The following is a 21,132-nucleotide window of genomic DNA, read 5'->3' as shown; positions in this document are numbered from 1 at the left end:
ATTTATTTATTTTACAAATCAACCGTGCAGTAAGCTGTAACAACAGCACTCTTTACATAATTTGATAATTTGTAGCAGAAAAATATGGTAATATTTGTGACAGAACAGCACAGAAGCAAATTGCATTCCCGTGTTAATTTGTGATTTGTCTGCCCTACGGGTCCTCGTTGTTGATTGACAGCAGGTCAAAGATTTCGTTTTCGGAATGAAATCACGAACTCCGAGATTAAAAAGTACCTGGCATTCAACGTCCCACCTTTCTGAACGCCGTACACCACGCACACGAACCTCCCTGTGCTGACGTCACGAGCCAGCACAGCTCCCTCCAGCAGAACGCGCTTCTATCACTGCAAAGGTTCGCGAGCGCGGAGGAGGAGCTGTCAAAGTTTACAGCCAAGTCGGGCGAGTTTTCTCAAGAAGCCGAGAAGGCAAGATCTCTGAACATTTAGAAAACCTTGAAAGAAGAGCCCTTCTAACTATGGAGTGAAGTCTGTGAGGTCTTAAACACAAGAAATGGCAGGACCAACTGAGATCGGATTGTTTTTTACCTTACTGCTCTCATGGAGCTTCTGTGCGACGCCGGAAAAGAAAGGTAAGAGTATTGTGAAACGGCCTGTTTATAAAGTTAATCCTTAAACTTAGAGTTGTTTTGATGGAGAACGAGCTCCTACAGAGCTTGATGGGAACGTCGCACATACCTTCAGAGACGTGCGTTTAGAGGAACCTCAGTCAGCGTGGGAACAGTGGAAGTCTGTGCTCACAGTCCCACAGAGAACTTCCACTTGGATACTATATAGTTTTTTTTAAATAGTTTTTTTTTTATTTTATTTTTTGTCGAACTTGGTTCGACATAGATAATAGCCTAACGTTACCCCTTGTGGTACAACCTGAGGTTTAGTGTCTGTAGTTCATAAATCATTGGGTTTGAACTTTCAACTTTTCACTTTACCAGCCCACATTTAAGGTTATATGACACCACCTCATACTTTTAATTATGTTGTGATATTATTTATTATAATTTTTTTTAATAGCTATAAAGTGCATTACTGAGGGGTACAGCTGTGATTTAAATTGTGTTGCAAAGGCTGAGAGAAGAGGATGATATTGGCTGGAAATATTCCTGCATTATAAAAATGTTTTATCAGGTAACCTAAAACGTGTTTCATGTGGTAACATTAGAGTTGACAGGTTTTATTAGGTCAAAATATGAATATAGTTTATAGTATATGAATATAGTAGAATATAGCTGGTTATAGTTATTACTATTATATGGGTCAGATCAGGTAGAAATAGCTTCTGCACATATATAAATATTATTGTTTTTACATTCCTATGTAAAATTTTATTTATCACGCAGTTTTAATTCTTTTTTTTTCTTTTTTTTTTTATAAATATGACTGCTGTGTCAGGCTACCAAAAAAAGATTTTATCATTTTAACAACATGTTTATATCATTTAACTTTTCACAATTATTTTTGCCAATTTTACTCCATCTTTATGTTTCAGCTTGGATTTTAAAATGATTCATTTCATTATTTTTAAGTGAAAATTATTTTGTTATTTTTACCTGATCTGACCCCAAAAATGACTTTTGTTGGTTTAACCAAATGTAGTTTTTTTTCACAAGAAGCACATATTTCTTTCAATCATCTACATTACTTTTTAATATGTAGGTCCAGTGGTTATTGTAATGATGAACAATTTCTTTGAAATTAATTCAATTAACCAAAGCGTTGTTTAATCTATGATGTTAGTGTTAGAGTTTGTTACATTTATTAGATTAGTTAAAGTGTGTTTATATGCCACTCTGCATATTAAAATCATCTCAGGGGTGTACTATGTGTAAACACATGACTGTGCCAATATTGACAGATGGGGCACACACAATCACTTTATTACAGTCTGCTTCCTCGTTTGGACTCATTCAGGTTTACAGTCACGGTGCCAAGCGAGGAATCATCTTCTTTTAATATAAGTTCGGTCCCACTTTATATTAGGTGGCCTTAACTATTATGTACTTACATAAAAAAAATAAGTACAATGTACTTGTTGTGTTCATATTGTATTGTAAAACACTTTTGCTGCTATTGAGGTGGGATGGGGTAAGGTTAGGGAGAGGGTTGGAGGTATGGGTAAGTTTAAGGGTGGGTTAAGGTGTAAAGTATGGGTCAACAGTGTAATTATAAATATAATTACAGAAATTAAATACAGATGTAATTACATGTCGTTTTAAAAAAAAAAATATAAGTACAATGTAAAAACATGTATGTACACAATAAGTACATTGTACTAAATTATTAATTAAAATGTAAGTACATAGTAGTTAAGGCCACTTAATATAAAGTGGGTCCATAAGTTCTGTTTTGACAATCATCAATGATGTTACGTTTCCATGCTAAAGGTACCCAACTGTTTGTTACAGTTTGGTACATTTTGCTTTCTACATATGGAAATTCTATTGAGAAAGAGGCTGAAGTATGAAGAATATTAAACAAATGGGTTTATTTGGTGTTTTAGTAATTCATTGTCATTGTTAATTGCGCTGATTGCCAGTTTTTCTCATCCAGTGAGGACATTTGTGACGTCCCATAATGTGTTCGGGCTCCCTGTTGTGCCTCGCTCAAGGTCAGAGAAATGCTGCAGCTCTCTTTTATATTTTAGACAGCTGTTTAGTCTTCATAGACTGCCCAGGTTAAATACTAGATAAATGCTTTTGCCCAGTTTCCAAGTAGCTGTTTTGAAGGTGCACCTTCACATATTAGAATTTTCAGTAGAATGACGTACATTTGGCCATCGGTCCAGCCACATTTCCTTTCATTAGTGTGCCACTGACCTCTGGATACTGTCCAGCCTCATTGTGACAAAGAACAATGTCTCTCAGGCGGTCACCTAACTCTCCAGCCATATGTGGGTATGGATGCTGGAAGCTGTTTAACACTCAGTGTATACAGTGTATACACTACAGGTCAAAATAATTAAAGTGTTTTTATTTTTATGTTGTTTAAAAAGAAATATTTGTTGCTCACTAAGGCTGCATTTATTTAATCAAAAGTATATTAAAACAGAACTATTGTGAAATATTATTGTTATTATACTCATTGTTATATATATATTATATTGCATATAACATATATATATATATATATATATATATATATATATATATATATATATATATATATATATATATATATATATATATATATATATATATATATATATATATTGTTTTCTATTTTAATATATTTTAAAATGTAATTTATTCCTGTGATGCAAAACAGAATTTCCATAAGCCATTACTCGAGTCTTCGGTGTCACATCATCCCTCAGTAATCATTCTAATATGCTAAATCAGTGCATATAATGAAACATTTTGTTATTATTATTATTTTTATTATCATTAATGTTGAAAACTGTTTAATATAGCGTAAAATACATTAATATTTCACTTTTTTACTGTATTTTTCATCAAATAAATCGGGCCCTCTGTGAAGATTCTTTCGAAAACATAAAAAAATCTTAATTATTCTGAAATTTTGTAGTGTATATTTTTTATTTGACTTTGCCATCTAAAAAATAAAAGTAGTTTCAAAGCAGACATCACCAGACTAGAGCAGACATCCATCTATCTTCTGATAAAGGGATGGGCCATAAATCAAAGCTTGTTCTATCAAAAGCAGATAAGATCATATTCTTTAAACTCAAGTTTCTTGTGTGTTGTTCCAATTTTTTTGGCCTTTCAAATGAGAAAAGTCCCACATAGTTTGTTTTCATTGTATGTTTAATTTAGTTTTGCCTGTAGGCAGGGGGATTTAATCTAGTCTGTCTGAGAAAGTTGTGCTCAGGTCTTCTAGACACATCTCATCCGGATGCATGGCTCACAGGTGACTCAGAGCCAAAACATACAAAAACGTGTCAGATGAGCTTTAGTTTTGTTTTCTGGGTCTGGGTCTTTGATTTGTTTGAGGTAGTAAAGTTGTTGGAATGGGGTTTGTCTGCATATTTGTGTACAGTATGTCTAGAAAATTAAAGTCTGATGCTTTTTAGAGAGTAAATTGCTGAGAGTAATTATTTTGACAACGTGAATCCACAGTCTCATTAGGTTAACCTTGTATTTCCTTGTATTGTATCTTTAACAGTCCAGAGGACCAAGACCAGTCCAGTCTTTAACAGTCCAGAGGAGCTTGAGTCAGGCTTCATCTAATCATTTGGCAACTTGCTTGTGTTTATGAGCCAAAAGACAGATCTCCCAAATATATATTAAAACCTCTAAACAAAACTGTCATCACGTGTTGTACCATTGCTTATCGAGACGCCCGTATAAGACATGCTTAGGAACTTCTGTGAGTTAACAGTGGATAAGAGCAATGATCAAGAATTTCCTTTAAAGGGATATTTAAGACAGAGAAAAAATGATTCATATGAATTATCTTTCTTTTGTGGATCTCAAAAGAAGGACTTTAAAACCATTGCACTGGGCGTTCTTCACTTACTATCAATGGGGACTGAAGCTTTCAAAGTTCAACAGGATGCAAAAGCACCATTAAAATATCAGAAAATAAGTCCATATGACCTGTGTGCTATATTCCTGGTCTTCTTAATTAATCCATATGATAGTTTTGTAAGTTACAGGCTGAGATTTAAGGGATTATTCATTTATAACCTTCCTCTCCAACGAGAGGTGAAGCACTGAAGTTAGATCAATGAGTCAGTGAGTCATGAACGAATCGTTTAGATTGGTTTTTGAATGAATCAACTTGAGTAATCACACAAAACTACTTTTTAACCATTGTGTTTCAGAAGACTTTAAATAAAATGTTTGTGTGTGTGTGTGTGTAAGCTTGATAGACCCAGTATTCGTATTATATATGTATGTCAGCTCTCTCATTTACTGCTCTTGTTAACGATGAAGGTCAAAGATGGATTTGTTTTGCTTGTTCAGCCCCAGGTATCATATCATTCAGATTTTCTCTTGAAAACACCCTGATATCCTTTCCAACACCGATACCTTATAAAACTGAACAAAGACGGACCATTTTCATAATTATAGGCTCATCTAATTTTCAAAACATAGAGTGTACATCACTTCATGTTCCACAGGTCTGCCAATTTCACTTTTTATGATTAATAGTCTTTATGATTTGGCATACAGCAGATAAAAAGTGCACCATAATCCAATTGTCCTCATTTGCAGCCACATATCCTCCTTCAAAAAGCCATCTTTGTTAGTTCTTCTGTCAGTAATGGTTGGAGACCATCAATGTCCTCCATTGGGATTATGGACTGTTTAGCCAGTGATCTTGGGAAATACATCAGCCATGTATTTTCCCCTAATTGTGAGTTAAATTTGATATATGATACTGCTCTGCTTTCCCATTGCCTTCCTCCCCCGCCTCAGGACCTTTCAAGATGAAGGACTGTTACGTTAAACTGTCAGGCATAATTTCTTTGCGTCTTATGTAAATAACGTGCAGTTGGAATGACTGGAACATCTTGGTCAGTTAATTGACATGGGAACAGTGTTTGGCACTGGTTTGTCATGCAGCTTTCATAGCGATGACAGTTAGCTTGTCTCATACTCTCTGGGGGCTAAATAACAACTTCTCACCAAATAAACATCATTGCAAAGGAATGCTTTGAGCATACAGCTTTTCTGTAGTTCAACAGGTAGAGAGAGCATGGTGCTTGTGACATCACAGGTTGAGTTAACTGGAAACTTTCCACCATTTGCATGAGCTTTGACTAATTCAAAATGCTTTCTGTCATTTTGACAGAAAAGAACAAGAAAAAGGATGATTTTAACTTCGCACATGAATTGAGTGCTCACTCTAAGCCAAGTGACTGTTAAAAACCAGGACTTTCTAACACATAAGTAGCTAATGTGCTACTTGCTATATGAAGTAAAGATGTAGCGTGATTATTACTGTATTATTATTATTAGTTACTGTATGGTGACACAATGTTGCCTTGGATTAAGGTCAATTTCGATCCAACAAACAGATTTTTATTTATTCCAATTGGCAAATGGAAATTACAATCTCAATCTCTTACGTGTGAAAATTGTGCTTCCTTGATTTATTTGCAAGAGCTTTGCTTGCTGCCTACAAATGATTATTTTTGCAAATCCCATTGACACAAGTCTCCACCCACTGAATAAAGATGCTTGACACCATGAGTTTCTGTTTAAATATTGTTGACATTTCTTCAATTTCACAACATTGTTTACACTATAAAGTGAGGTGATGAAATGCATCGCCATCGCGATTTGCTCTCTCATTGTCCTCATCTGTCATTGAGCTCCCACACTGTTTGCACACGCTTTGCATGACCCTGTGATTGGTTTTGCAGACGGCCGGCTGTGATTTCTCTCAGCTAAACCTAATGCCCGGTATTAATTTCCTGCCTTTAATACCTGCATATTTCCTCCTCCACCTCTACTTAGTTTTCATGATCCGTTCTGAATGCTCTTTCAAGACGAGTTACCAGAGCCCACTCATGGATCCATATTGAGTTCCCTGGAGGGCAATTGTAAAAAAATAAATAAAACTCTGTTACTAAGGGGCTATCAGCATGTGAAGTCTGGTTGTTTCTGGGTCTTGGTGCCTCTCACCGGTGATTGGCTTTCCCAGAATCACATCTGGTGAAGCAGTTGGATTTTCAAGAGCTGCAGAGAAAGTCAAATGAGTTTTCCGGAAAAAGATGGACCTCCTGTTTTGATGAACTGTTGAGCAGTTACCTAAAACTGGCAAAGTAGTCAGTGCCTCATTTGCTGGAGTGACTCTCTCTCTCTCTTGGGCGGAAAGAATGAGGGTTTTCTTCAAGCAAACTAAAGTTTTTGAATGTTCCTCCATACGACTGCTGTAAAGGAAAGAGCTACTGTATGTGACAGAAGTGTCATGTTCTTTGAGTTCCTTTGTCGTTCACAGTCGTGTAGCAGCTCTGACAGTTTGATTGTATGCTGATTGCAGTGACAGTGGTTGAGCTTGAAATAGCCAGAATTTGTTTACATCTATACGCTCTGATTACCTGTGACAAAATTTTCTTTCTTATTTTCTTTTTCTTTCTTTCTTTCTTTCTTTCTTTCTTTCTTTCTTTCTTTTTTCTTTCTTTCTTTCTTTATAAGAAACCACGTCTGCATGTTATGTTATGATGTTTGCCAGATCATGGAAAGACTATGTTTGCAAACTCATGAATGTTTGGCATCTCATCATCAGTCTGACCTAGATATAACCTTAAATCTATACCATCTTTTACCATCACTCTATTCATTGTCTCCGAAACTGTCATTCATTTATGGCAATGGCGTTTAGTTTCTGACACACACTGTACGCGGTAGACCAATAGATTGGGGGAACCATGATATCACAATCTGGAAGTGTAATTCGCCGTGGGTTCCATCAAGATTTTCCTGTGGGCTTTTATAATGGGGTTTTTCAATAAATAAGTAAAATAAAGCTGTAGGTAATCATAACTTGAAGTTTTTTTTTCTACAATGTAAATTAAACGCATCCATATCCAAAACAGAAATTTTGAAACAGTTATGTTCTTTTTTGAAAATGTATGTATGTTTTTAATAAGTAACTAAATAAGATCCATGAGTGTGTGCACTTTACATTATAGAACAAAACGTAAAAGTATCATGAAGTTATGATTACCTCAAGCTTTATTTTACTCATTCATTGAAAAACCCCATAGGAAAATCTCGAATGAACCCGCGGCAAATTACACTTCTGGATTCTGATGCCATAGTTCCCCCACTCTATAAAAAAAAGGACTGGGCCATCTGACCAAATTAGAGCAGAGTAGGCTTACGGAAAGGAGAGGTTTAGAGAGACTAAATTTTGCTTTGTACGAATCGGTTACCAATCCTTGAGAAATGCGGTGAAATTACATGTATTCTTAATAAATTAAATGTAAACTTGTTGTAGGAGACTCCCAAAGTAATATTTGGAACCTTAAAAATGCCGTAATATGGGCACTTTAAAGGTAGTTTTGACTTGAGTACAGTAATATAGCCAGACAAAGAAACAGCATGACAAAATTGATTGTACGGTACGTCACACTGACATTCATTGGTGGCCATTTAATCTGCTATTGGAAATCACTGAGATGTAATAATGCAGGGAACACATTATACAAGATTTTGACAGCTGCAAAAACATGGCAAAACAGAGTCTGTCCTGTTTAACTGTCAAATATTTGACTTTAGTGTTTGATCAAACAGTGCCAGTTGTCCAATCACAGTATAACAACACTGAGGATGGACCCCTTATATATGGTATGCAGTCACTACCGTATGCATATTAGACAGACGTTCTGGGAGGATGTAAAATAGGATTTTTTTTTTTTTTTTAGAATTATGCCTAGATGTTCAGGTGCTCCTCGTCAGACCCTTTGAATTTGAAAGTAATGATTCCATTTATTATCCCATGGGGTGTATATTTAGTAAAACTTAAAGGGGGAGAGGGGGTGGACATAAAGGAAGACATTGAGAAACAGGATGTCAGTTCTAGGCCAGCAGCTACTAATGCATGTGTGCTAAAATGTGCACTAACACAAGCATGTACATACAAAGTTCCATTTATTGAGTCTGTACCATATTTTGTGGTTGACAGTGGCCCATTTTGAAGCCTGAATGGGCTTTTGTCCTAGAATACCAAAATATTATTTTCTCAAAATGTCCAATTGAAAACTCATTATGTCATCTCTGTTGCGTTTAGTGAGTGTATTAATGACTAAACTTTTAAGACGTCAAATAAGACATTTTTGCATTTTAAGCAAAGGGAACCATTTTGACTCCTCTCTTCCCAAACCCAACCACATCTAACTGACTTTTCAAACCATAATTTAGAGCTTGCATTAACAAAACAATTCATTTAAGGCAGAGCCTAGTAAGGAAGTGAGCCAAAGTGAAACATTCAACTCTCAATAACCTTCTGTGTCTTCTTGGGTGATCATGTTTCAAAATAGCACTTGATCCGAACAGGCCGCAGATGTCCTGGGATAGGTGATACATCAGTGACACTCCCTCTACACACGTCTATTGTGAAAACACAGTGTATAGGGCATGATGTGAAAATATAGACGTGTGTGAAGTTAATTGTAATGGATATCTTTGTGCACATGCTTTGTTTATTGTATTGTTGTTCTCAGGCGAATGGCTACAGAGGCAGAATGCAAACACCTTCGAAGACAAAGACATTCTTTTATTTATTGTAAGTTTGTTTTTATTATGTAGGACAGTTGAAAATTGACAGGAAAGTGGATGGAGTAAGAGAGACAATAGGGTCAGACCGTGACCCAGGCTAAATTTAAACTCAAGACCCCACTGTGATAAGTCTTTTTAAGACTTAGTCTATTTTAAGTGTTCTCCTGGTGAAATATTCAATATTTTTTCCAGCACCTTTTGCAGCATCTTTTTTTTTTATAAAATAAAAAATAGAAAAAGTTGAAATGGAAAATATGTTTTAGTCTTCATTGGAAAGTTGTACGTAAAACAAACAAAATTGGTCACACTATAAAATGCTATGTTTCCTTTTTGCAGTGTTATTTCACATGCAAGTGTTGAGTCAACTCAACTTTATTTATATAGCGCTTTTTGACAATACAGATTGTAACAAAGCAACTGAACAGTATTAAATAGGAAAATAGTGTGTCAACAAAGCAAAAAGGCAGTTCATCACAGAATTCGATGATGTCACCATCCAACTCAGTTCATTTTAAATAGCATCTCTTTTGTCAAGTCAACGAAACTGCTGGTAATTAAGGGTCCCCAACCAAGTGAGCCAGAGGCGACAGCAGCAAGGAACCAAAAACTTAATCGGTGATAGAATGGAGAAATATTGAGCAATATTAATTAACAACATAATTACTATAGGTTTAGTGTTAGGGTTTGGTTTATTCTTACTAGTAATTATGCATACAATGTAATTTACTAACATTTTAAATGAAAGTGATAGTAAATGTATTAACACCAATTTTGCCCCTTTGAACTTCTTTGAATATACAGTACTGTTCTATAAACTTTTTTTTTTTTTTCATAATTGTGCATGTGTGTGAAAACACATTTTTTTTGTAGTAATCGATAGGATTCCACAGATGTGCTTGTGTAAAACTTTTGTGCTAATTGATAGATACTGATTTAGCATCCCAGTTATAATTGATTGTCATGTATATCAAACATCAAGAAAATGTCCTCAAAATATCTTTGACACAAATGCATCCTATTTTAGTTAACTTGCTGAAACTGAACATCTCATAGGAACTGCAGTGATCTGCATCTAGGACGTAAGCCCTGCTGGGTGTGGTTTCCTAGCCCTAGGCTTTCTGCATCTGATGCTTTTGAAAACAGCTGAACTTTTTCCTCTTTTTCGTTCTTTCCTGTTTAATCTTTTTTAATTCACTGAAGTCTCCTACTCCTACAACGTATCTAATTCATCACTGTACAGCACATCTCAATGTTGACATATCCATATCTGTGATAGCTAAGATGTTTGCTTACTTTGCCCAAAGGCTTTTGGCTAAATCTCCTCAAATGTGCGGATGTTAGAAGCTCAGACAAACCTGACACAGGCATGTCTACACATGAATGCTCTTGAAACTAAAGATATTCAGGCATTATTGTAACAAAAGCAAGCATATGGCTCATTTAGGGCCCTATTTTAACAATCTAAGCAAATGGTATAAAGTGCACGACACAGGTGCACACAGGGTCATGTCCGAATCCACTTTTGCCATTTTAAAAAAAAGCGTGCCCAGACGCATGGTCTAAACGGATTGTCTCTATTCTCCTAATGAGTAATGGTTGTTTTTTGGAGGCATAACATGCAATAAACCAATCAGAGACTCATCTCCCATCCCCTTTAAAAGCCGTTTGTACTCGTGCCATGTGGGTTCACTTTTTACATGGCGAAAGGCAACTTTAATTTTATTTTAAATGTTTTAGTGCTGCTGTGTGTCCCTGTATGTATAATAAGCAAAGTGTACACACATTTTGCGCCTGATACGTACCATATATTTCTGACTATAAGTTGCACCTGAGGATAAGTTGCATCTGTCCAAAAATACTTCATTATGAGGAAAAAAACATATATAAGTCGCACTGGACTATAAGTCGCATCTATTTAGAACCAAGAACCAAGAGAAAACATTACCGTTTACAGCCGCGAGAGGACACTCTATGTTTTCAGTGTAGACTACAGAAGCACTAAGCAGCATAGAGCGCCCTCTCGCAGCTGGAGACGGTAATGTATTTTCTTGGTTCATTTCTCTCGGTTCATGTCAAATTAATTTTGATAAATAAGTCGCACCTGACTATAAGTCGCAGGACCAGCCAAACTATGAAAAAAGTGTGACTTATAGTCCGGAAAATACGGTATTACTAATGCGTTCTTTAAATAACAAAGAAAAAATATTGCACCAGACTTTAGACCAGGTTTGAATTAGTCTATGGTGTAGTCTATTTTTCAGTTCCTCAAAATAGCAACGTGCCAAAAATGCGCTCTTTTTTTTTTAGACCAGCACACCCATGGGCGCACAAATGCATTTGTTGTTTAAACAACGTGGCGCAGGACAGGAAAATGAGTATTGGCGTCCAGCTGAAACTAGCAAAAACACCGGGATATGATAGGGCCCAAAGTGTTTACCAGGATCTGTCATGTTGGACCATCTCCACCTTACACTTGGACATGTTCGCCTTACATTGTGATAACTTAATTGTTAGCCTTGGTATGTGCAAACCTTATCTTCCGATTTCTTTTATATCACGAGGACAAGTGGTTTTAGTCAGACTGTCTTTGTTTGGTCTAGAGTTGTGTTATGGTAGTGCCAAAGCGAGACTGCATGTCTCGCCTACAAGGCCTGTTGATTTGCAAATTGGATCTAATTCCAGACGTCTCACTTTTACTCCTTTAGGTAATTCTTTGGTTAATTTAGGCAAAATCCTGAAAGCAGAACAGCAACTCTTCCTAATGACTTCTGAGCCAATATGTGCCATAGTGTGTGGGGAAACATTAGTGCCTGCAAATGTAATTATATAACCATTACATGAGATGAGATTCTTGTGAAGTACCACTTCAGGGCTGAAAAAATTAGAATCTTGTGTGTTCAAATTCTTTATAGTGGCAAATTAATACATTTCCTTCTTGAGATGTGTGTAGAAAGACTTACCCTGAATCGTGAAGACATGGTTTTGGCATCCCAAAATGTACTTCTTCAAAATATGAGTCAGATGGGATGTGACAGATTGAGAAAAGTGCTGAAAGAGAAACGTTTGCCCTCACCATTGAGGCCAGGAACTAGTCTGAGTACATTGTCGTTTCCATGGGGACAAGTGTATGTAACACAAAAGAACCTTTATTTGATGATTTAGCGTCGACTTTGAAACAGGATTTACTGACATTGTTGGATGCATAATGCTTTGTATACACATGATTTTGCTTGCAATATTACTATCTTTTACAGTCAATAATGCGGGACAGGAAGATTATTGTCCCGTCTCACTAACCCCTTTAAAACACAATAATCCACTAAATTAACAAACCTTTGAGTTAAGCAATAAGAGTCATGCACAGAGTCAGAGTAAGTCACCTGTGTTGCTGACGGCATCCTTCAGCAGGAAGTTGAATCATTCTGTGGATTTTCTGTGGAGTCTTACAGAGACAGTGATTATGATAACAAACGTCATGTTCGGATGAAAATATGTGAGTTTGTGCTATTCTTTAATCATCAGTTGATTTAACTGAGGTAATTTCATTTAGGGCTGAAAAGTTAACAAAATTAAATCGCAAAGGCAATAAATCACGATTAGGCAGAATTTGTGATTGTATCTTTCAGTAAAGCACAGTTCTGTGATTAGCAGTAAATATCCATCCAAAGGCCAGAGTTCGCTCTCACGCTGAAAATCCAAATTATGTCCCGAAGAAGAAATCAGTGCAGCTGAATAAACAGAAGATTTAACTGCTTTCGGTGATTAAGCTTGACTAATAAACACACGACTGCAGCAATATATGGTTTATCTGAGTTATTATTATTATAATTTTCATCATAATAAAGTACTGTATATCTATCATGAAATGCTAATCAACATAGCCATTATCACTACTAAGAATACAATGAAATATTGTGTTCCTTAATTATCCTGTTGTAGAAGCCACATCATCTCACAGAAAAATTTATTTCAAACACTCGACTGAAGTGAGTTTGGAGTACAAATATGTTATTATATGTGGTATTTTCACGTGCTCTCAGATGGAGCAGCATTTACTACACAGAGGAGTAGTTCACTGAGAAGATACGCAAACAGCTGTCATTATCACGGACGATTATATCATCTGTGATTATAAATGTGATTTGGTTTTGCTTTGTTGTAGGCCAACATGTAAGTTACCATCACCCTGGTTTCTTTGACTAAAACTCAGGATATTTCTATTGGCCTTTTGGATTATAAAAAAAAAAAAAAAAGTTCAAGAGTGAACTTATAAACACAATGAAGCTGTGAAAGCGGACTAGAGAGTAGAGTTTTCCTGTTTGGCATGATGTTTAATTTCCTGACCACCTCTGTAGTCCCACACAAGTTTAAAAAGCTTTAAAAATGTAATGACTGATGTCGTCCCCTTGGAATTATAAGGTTCTATCTGACATTTTTGTCAAAATTGAGTTATTCACATATTCTTATTCCTAGAATAATTTATTTACATTATGTGATGTGTTATTTCAAGTTGTGTACATTTTGGGATTTTTTATTGAAAAAAACAAAAAGGTTCTATCTACAGAAGTCTATGGAACACAACAATTTTAAAGCTCAATATCTCAAAACTAGTCAGAACGCAGATAGAACCTTAAAATTCAAAGGGGACGATGTGTTTTTGTCATAGAAAATACATGAAAGTATATTAAAGACAGAACTTATTTCAGGTATGCATTAGAGGAAAACAATGACATTTTAAGAAAATGTGATGGTACTTGCCCACTTGAATAATTGAGTGTTCTTTCATGTGGTTGCTAAAGGATTCTGAGTGATTTTAGCACATTGTTGTGTCTAAAGTCTACTGTGTAAAGACGTGATATAACATGGTATTACTATTGATTCACCCTAATTTTGAAGGTTCTTTTGCTGCGGGAGTGTTTTTGGCTGCTATTCCTTGTTATTTTATAATTTGCCTTTAGAAAAGTCAGGTGGCTCACAATGAGGCAAATATTTGAGTGTTCAGAATAATGCAGGTTAACAGTTGAATAGTGGCAAGCTGCCAAGAAAAAGATCCTGTTCTCATTTCAGAAATATAATGGGCCCGGTATTTTCAATTATGTATGAATGACCAGGTCTTCTTGTGTAGTTTCTTTATGACAATAAACTAGGCCTTTATAGTACTTAGATTTAAAAAAAAAAACCTCCTTGATATTCCATAGTCTAATACGGATGTTGGTAAACTGCAGGTGTGCTAACCAACAAGACAGAACCTGTTAACAGACCTGAAAAGTTCTTAAGCCTTTTTCTTAAAAGTCGATTGCCTAACTAAAGCAACACTCCAGTAACCATAATAGAAGTTACATTAAGTGAAATTTCACAAAAAGAAAGAGGTATTTGTTAAGTGTTGAGAGGAGTGTGTATTAGAACACTGTATTGTACTGTAGGTTGACACACAGACTGTTTCTCAAAACTGACAGGCCCTCAGGTGCAATTCTGTTGGTGAGGAGTTTTACTACGTTTCCTCATAAGTCATATATACTCTACATGTTACAAATTAAGTTGAATTAAGCTGTGAAATAATCCAGGAAGCTAATGGATTGTAAGAACAATGTCTTTCAAACTTAAGCTCTGTTCCAAACTGTCATGCTGTCTGTTCCCTATATAGACACCTGCCTTCTAAGGGATCAGCTTAACTGGAATCAATCCCTTTAAGTGACTAATTTGGAGCAATCTTTAGAGGTGGCAAAAGCACATAAACTCTCCTTATGCTAATTGTACAGAAGATATGACTCAAAGTTGATTCCAATAATGTTTAATTTTAGCTTTTTGCTAAGCTAACAGTTTGTGCACACTTCAGTTAAGTTCAAGGTTATAAATCAGAATGGATTCTAATACTTTGCCATTAGCATGTTGTAAAACTAAAAATGTGATACTTTAATAAGCATAACAGTTATACTGGATAAAAATTGTCCAGTGAATCTATTTTTATCAGTACTTTAGAATATTAAATTTATTTATTTATCAAATTTCACTCATTTTCACTCAATTGGAGAATTACTTAGTTCTCCACAAAATGTACATGTGATGCTTGAAAGCCTCATTTATTGTCAGTGACAGCTGGTGATTTGAGGCGATGTAAGTGGCTGTGGCAGCTAATGCTAGCGTACAGTGACAAAACATGATAACTTCCAGTATAGTCTACCTTTTGGAAGATAGGCTAGATAGGCTGTTCACTAGGTTTTGGAGCAGATCGTCACAAGTGGAGCAGTTTAGTCATAAGCTAGTGATGCTGTATACTGTCATTTCGATTAACTTTAATTGAATGAATCCAGTCTAGCTGCTCAGGGCTATTTCTAGTGCTGAGAAAGTGAAGACATCAGAACAGCTCAGAGGGATGTTGTACGCCTCAGACCAAAGCAATCCATCTATATCATTTTAGTGATAAGTGTAAAGGCTCTTTCAGAACACTGAAACATCTCCTTAGAGATAAGCTTAGAATGGGTCCGGGTGCAGATTAACTTCCTGCCTGGTTCAGGGACAATGTTTTATGTATTTCATTTCTCTCATCAGACTAATTAAATCCTGAAAAGGAATCCCTTAGTCTTTCATTTGAAGAGCTTTTTTTAGTTTTACAGCAATTTTTATTTACTGGAAAATCTAATCATATGCTTGTAACTCCCGGATTAGAAGACTCATAATGGTTACTGGGTCAAGAGGTCATGTATGCGAGAGAGGCTGTTTTCGTAGTAGCTAGCCAAAGCTATGAGAGGAATTTGAGGCAGCCGATGACCGTATTCCAAGGCCCCTTACAACTCCAGCAGAACACTGAGCTGAATTAGGATTTTAAAATCCATCTAACCAAAATACAGCAAGGTGCTAAGTCTGAGACCACTAGTGACAATTATTCTATTCTATTCTATTCTATTCTATTCTATTCTGTTCTATTCTGTTATGTTCTGTTCTGTTCTATTCTAAACTGTATGAACTCATACAGGTTTGTGTTATACTATTTTGTGTTCAGGCAATGTTATAGCCCTTATGATGTTTATTTTATTTTTATTTTGAGATAATGCATTTTGCATAACCTTCACAGAGCAGTCAAAACCTTCATAAAATGACCCTTTGTTCCCAAATCTTCTAGCTTGTTGTAAATGTGGTTTAGTCATACATTCAATTTCTTGTTACCTGTGGATTTGCCATGTGTCCTCCAGCTGTGTATGGATGCAAAGTAGATTCATGTTCTTTGATGTAAACCTGCAAGGTGCTTTATCATCTGGTTTTACACCTGACACATCTGAAAGCAAGTCATTCAGCCTAGTCTTTTAGCGTATGTTGGGGCATGCCTGCGTCAGTGCTCTGGAGAGAAAGAAGGGTCCCAATGCACTGCTGGATTTTGGTGACTGAGATTTTGTAACCGCAGTGGAAACTTGGAGCATTCTTCACAGGAAATATTAGTGCATATGCAGCCGATCCAACATCTGTTCTGAACTCTTCACTGATGTAATCCGGTTATGACACGTGAGCAATCTTTGCTTGTGGTGCTGAAAACCATCAATTTAAATAAACAAGAAATTATTCAATTGATTTTATGTTGCAAGTGACTTAGAAATTCAATTAGAGATGAATTATATTTAGAGAAATAATAAACACATTTTGTAATTAATAATAAACAGTTTGTTTTCTCTTTCAAGTGTGAATGATATTTTGGAGACTTTTTAAAGTAACCAGAAGAGGAATGCTTTGAATTCAACGAACAGCATCTGTTGCTTACCGTTGATTTCAGCAGAAAGTTATCTGAACTCATCACTTAAGAAAACTCTGAAAATCTTGAATGCATTTATGTGCTTACAATGAAAGATAAGGAGTAATTTTAAAGAGATTAAAGACCTGTAATCAGTTTGCCAATTAACATAATATTATGTATGAAATGGGTCTAAAAAGTCAAGAAAATGTGTGCAGAGTTTAGGGCAGAGGTGCCACAGAAAGTTTTGACACACTAGTATTTTTAACATATAAAATATTATAAATAATATCATTTCATTTATTAACAAAATGTTCAGAATGCATCAGTATTGTTTAATTCTTCTGTCCATTTAATTATTTAGTTATTACTATACTATGTGAAAAAATAAATTACAAATAATAATAATAAAATCTTCCAAATCGGTTCTCATTTGTGATTAGATATTCAGCCATGAATATAATAAATATTGGTTCACAAAAAAAAAAAAAATATATATATATATATATATATATATATATATATATATATATATATATATATATATATATATATATATAGTTTAAAAGCATTGATGTGGAATTTCTGAAATTTGAAAGTCTTTATTTATTACTCAGGTACAAATGTTGTATTATTATATTTTATTGTATTATTACAGATAAATATTTTAACATATCACAGATGCTGAATATCTACTGAAACCGGAACGTTCATTTGATAACCATCTTATATTTACATTTATTCACTTATTCATCAGATGTTTTTGTCCAAAGTGACTAAAAAATGATCAATACAAAAATAAGCAATTAATCATAAAGAGGAAATGAAGTGCTAGTAATACAAAATTTCAGACATGGTTTAAAATAATACAAGCTAGAACAAGGAGGGATTAAGAAATGACAGAGAAAGACTTTTTCTCAGCAGGATGCAGTTAAGTGCTGACATTTTCAGTGGATTAACCAGGATTAATCAATATTTGCAATTACACCTGAATCCTAACCATTTTTTTTTTCTGAAATGCATACCAAAAGATAAATAACAGGACACAGATACATAATTTTCATGTATTGATTCATCAATATGTGGTTCTTTTTTTCTGAATTTCAAAAGTTTAACATTTACTTAGATCAAATTTACCTGAGCACTATATCAAACCATGCCATTTAACTACTGATAGTGTCACATATCTATGAAATTATGCATAAAGAAACTCGAAAGAATGAACTTTGAAACACTTTGAAACACAAACATGCGCCACCATCACATAAGCAGCACTCTGGGCACTCTTGTTTTTGGGAGGTGTTCATTTGCTCTGCCACAATACTTTAGGATAAATATTTTCACGTTCTGAAGGCTTCAAGTGCCAGTAAAACCAAGTAAAAATGCATATGATTTTCCAAACAGCTGTAATTTTCGCTGCATTGCATGTAGGCGTTCTGCGCATGCGCAGTGTGAAACACAGGACGATATAACAGGAAGAAGCTCCAGTGTATCAAATACCAAAGTCGTCTCTGTTTATCGAACTTGGCATGAATGTATTTGAGAGTAACTGGGGTAAAACCTTAAGCTTCTTCTGTGTTTTCGTCGCGGCGCTCGCCGCTGTTTTTTACTATCTTGAGAATTCAGAGATCGACGAGACTTTCCTGACCTGAATAATTTGTCACACTGCGCATGCGTGAAATGCGTTAAAAAATTTGACGTAATTAACAACAAACAACTAATTAACGTCGTTAATGCGCTTGTTTTTGGAATATAGTCAGGCATTCCGGACAGGGTTGGGAAAATAATTCCACCAGCAAGGAACAGTGAACAAAAATGTTCTGGAAAGAGGTTTCCTGTCCCTTTTTCTGAAGGTATCATGAGGCAATGTACAAATCAAAATCAATTTAACCTTAAAGCATTGATCTCTTATAATATTCATCATCAGTTATTGTGCGTAGTCTTAGATTAGATTACACAGAGGAACGCTCTTCAAACCAGAAAGATTTTGGCCATATTGGATTGCTCTTCAGTCTCAGACTCCCCAACACATCATCTCATGTTTCATTGCTCCATAGCCCAGCCGTTTCAAAGCAATTTGTCTAGAGTTTATAAGAAAAGTTTCCAAGCCAACTTCTATGCCCAGTTGAGTGATATGGGGCAGGTCGCTCAACCCCTTTTTGTTAAGAGTGAGAGGGTGGGCTTAAAACAACTGACTTGAGGATGTGATTGTAGTTTTAAACAAATAGTGCCATTGTTTTGAGAGCTTTGCTTTGGCCCATGCCTTGTTTTCTATGGAAAAGATGACTGTTGTGAAGGCATTGGTGAACTCGAGATGAGATTCAGTAATAAACGAACATTTCATTATCAGCTAAAATATGTGAAATGATAAAGTAGTAGTCAATAATATTTTGACTCATTTCCGTATATATTTCCTGAGATTTGTCATGCTTTTTTTTGGATTTTGGCACATAATCTGCATTTTAAATGCGACTCCTTAATGTGTCATCTAAACCCCTTTGGATTTCAGAGTTAAATACTGATTGCTCACAGTTCTAGTGAAATCTTGTCAAAAATACACCAAGACGCTTTTTGCTGTGGTGAAACAGTGCATACCTCAGGAATCTTTACAGTTAGTGCGACTAGTTCATCTTATGCGTCAGTCTCTGGAAAGAAGTCATTCTTCATCTGCATGAACAAAACCATGTGTGCCATAATGTGAAACGCAGAATGTTTTAATAGTAAATGATGAATAACGATTGGGAGCAGCACACAGGAAGCTCATCCCTGTGCTCCAACGCACTCATTCTTTAAATCATAGCTTCATCCTCACAGTCACTCACATACATAATCAAAAACATCAGCACTCTTTCTGTATCCCTGACTATCTGTTATAATGAAACAAAATATAGGACAGAGCAATAAACATATTCATACAAATACATATTGGTGTTCACAAATACTCTTGCTAAGTGTGTTGTTTCATATTTTCTCCCTAAAGAAACATCTGAAGTTGGTGGTTAGCTGTGTTAACCTCTGAGTTTCATTTTGTGCTGCTCTGTAGTTTGTGGAAAAAGAAACATTTTGGAATGTTCAGGGCAACAGGGGATTCCCGAAATGCAGCTGCCTCTTTCCGGTTGGAATGATGTGTGAGATGTGTGGGTTATCCAGCAAATGGTGCATTAGACTCTTGTATTGCAGAGTAGGGCTAGTGGAAAATTGGAACGTGACCACAGTTTTGCCCATGTTGCCCATTCATTTTCACAACTCTCTCTCAACCAACCCTTTCTGTTGTAATTATAAAAGGGATGTGTGTGTGTGTGTGTGTGTGTGTGTAAGTTGCTGAATGCCTAAAGCTGACACAATAGTTTATGTCAGGATTTAATTTTATATTAAGTGTTTTTTTTTTTTTTTTTTTTTTTAACGTTTACAGGAACAAGTGATGTAACTGACATAACAATTTTTTTAAATTTAATTTAATTTAATTTAATGAAAAATATGTAACAATGCAATTCACACAATAAAACATTTCTTTTGTGATGAGCATGTTTTTAATCTCTGAATTAAAATTAATATATGTGTGTGTGTATGTGTGTTTGTGTGCGCGCGCATTAATGTGCATTAATATGCATTAATATAATTAATTGTTTTCAACATTGATATTTAATCAATAAGAAATGTTTCTTGAGCACTTAATCTTCAACCAAATTACCCAACATTTCTGAAAGATCATATGGCAGTGAAGACTGGAGTAATGTTACATGTTTAAATATATTAAAATAGAAAACAGTTGGAATAGAAAATAATTTCCCCACTTTTAAAATTAACACATTTTGTTGCTTTGCATTCGGCAATGAAGACCCTGAAAGGTTTTGTTTTATCCAGATTTATTTACTCAGTGCGACTTATAACATCCAATTGAACACCAACATGTCAGCAACTCTGAACCAGCAGCAGGAGTTTAGACAAAGAGTAGTCATTGTGTGCTTATGACAACAATATCACAAATTCTCCACAAATGTGACTTGTATGGGAGGGTTGAAAAAAAAAAAAAAGACACTCCTTAAGAAAGGTCTCATGCAGTTCAAAAAGCATGTCTTAAAGCAGACGCTAATTTGCACTGCTCTTGCTAGCTTGTGTTGGTCATTATGGAACTGATCTGGCTTTGTCTGTGTTCTTTAATTTGTGCATTGTCAGTAAACCAACCGCAGAAATTTCCACTCCC

At 35.4% G+C, this 21,132-nt stretch overlaps 1 protein-coding gene across 2 annotated transcripts in view; it reads left to right on the top strand.

Annotated features, from left to right (window-relative positions):
* The first annotated feature begins 303 nt into the window (after positions 1-303).
* The window catches only part of LOC113114389 (epidermal growth factor receptor-like), a 57,285-nt gene continuing 36,456 nt past the window's right edge, over positions 304-21,132 (top strand). For both annotated transcript variants that reach the window (XM_026281329.1, XM_026281320.1), the window contains exon 1: positions 304-592. In XM_026281329.1, coding sequence (XP_026137114.1) covers positions 514-592 — 79 coding nt within the window. In that variant the 5' untranslated portion in view covers positions 304-513. The remainder of the gene's footprint in view (positions 593-21,132) is intronic.

Source organism: Carassius auratus, chromosome 2 (assembly GCF_003368295.1).
Source record: "Carassius auratus strain Wakin chromosome 2, ASM336829v1, whole genome shotgun sequence".
NCBI classification, from domain to species: domain Eukaryota; kingdom Metazoa; phylum Chordata; class Actinopteri; order Cypriniformes; family Cyprinidae; genus Carassius; species Carassius auratus.
This window is presented reverse-complemented; position numbering and strand designations above follow the sequence as displayed.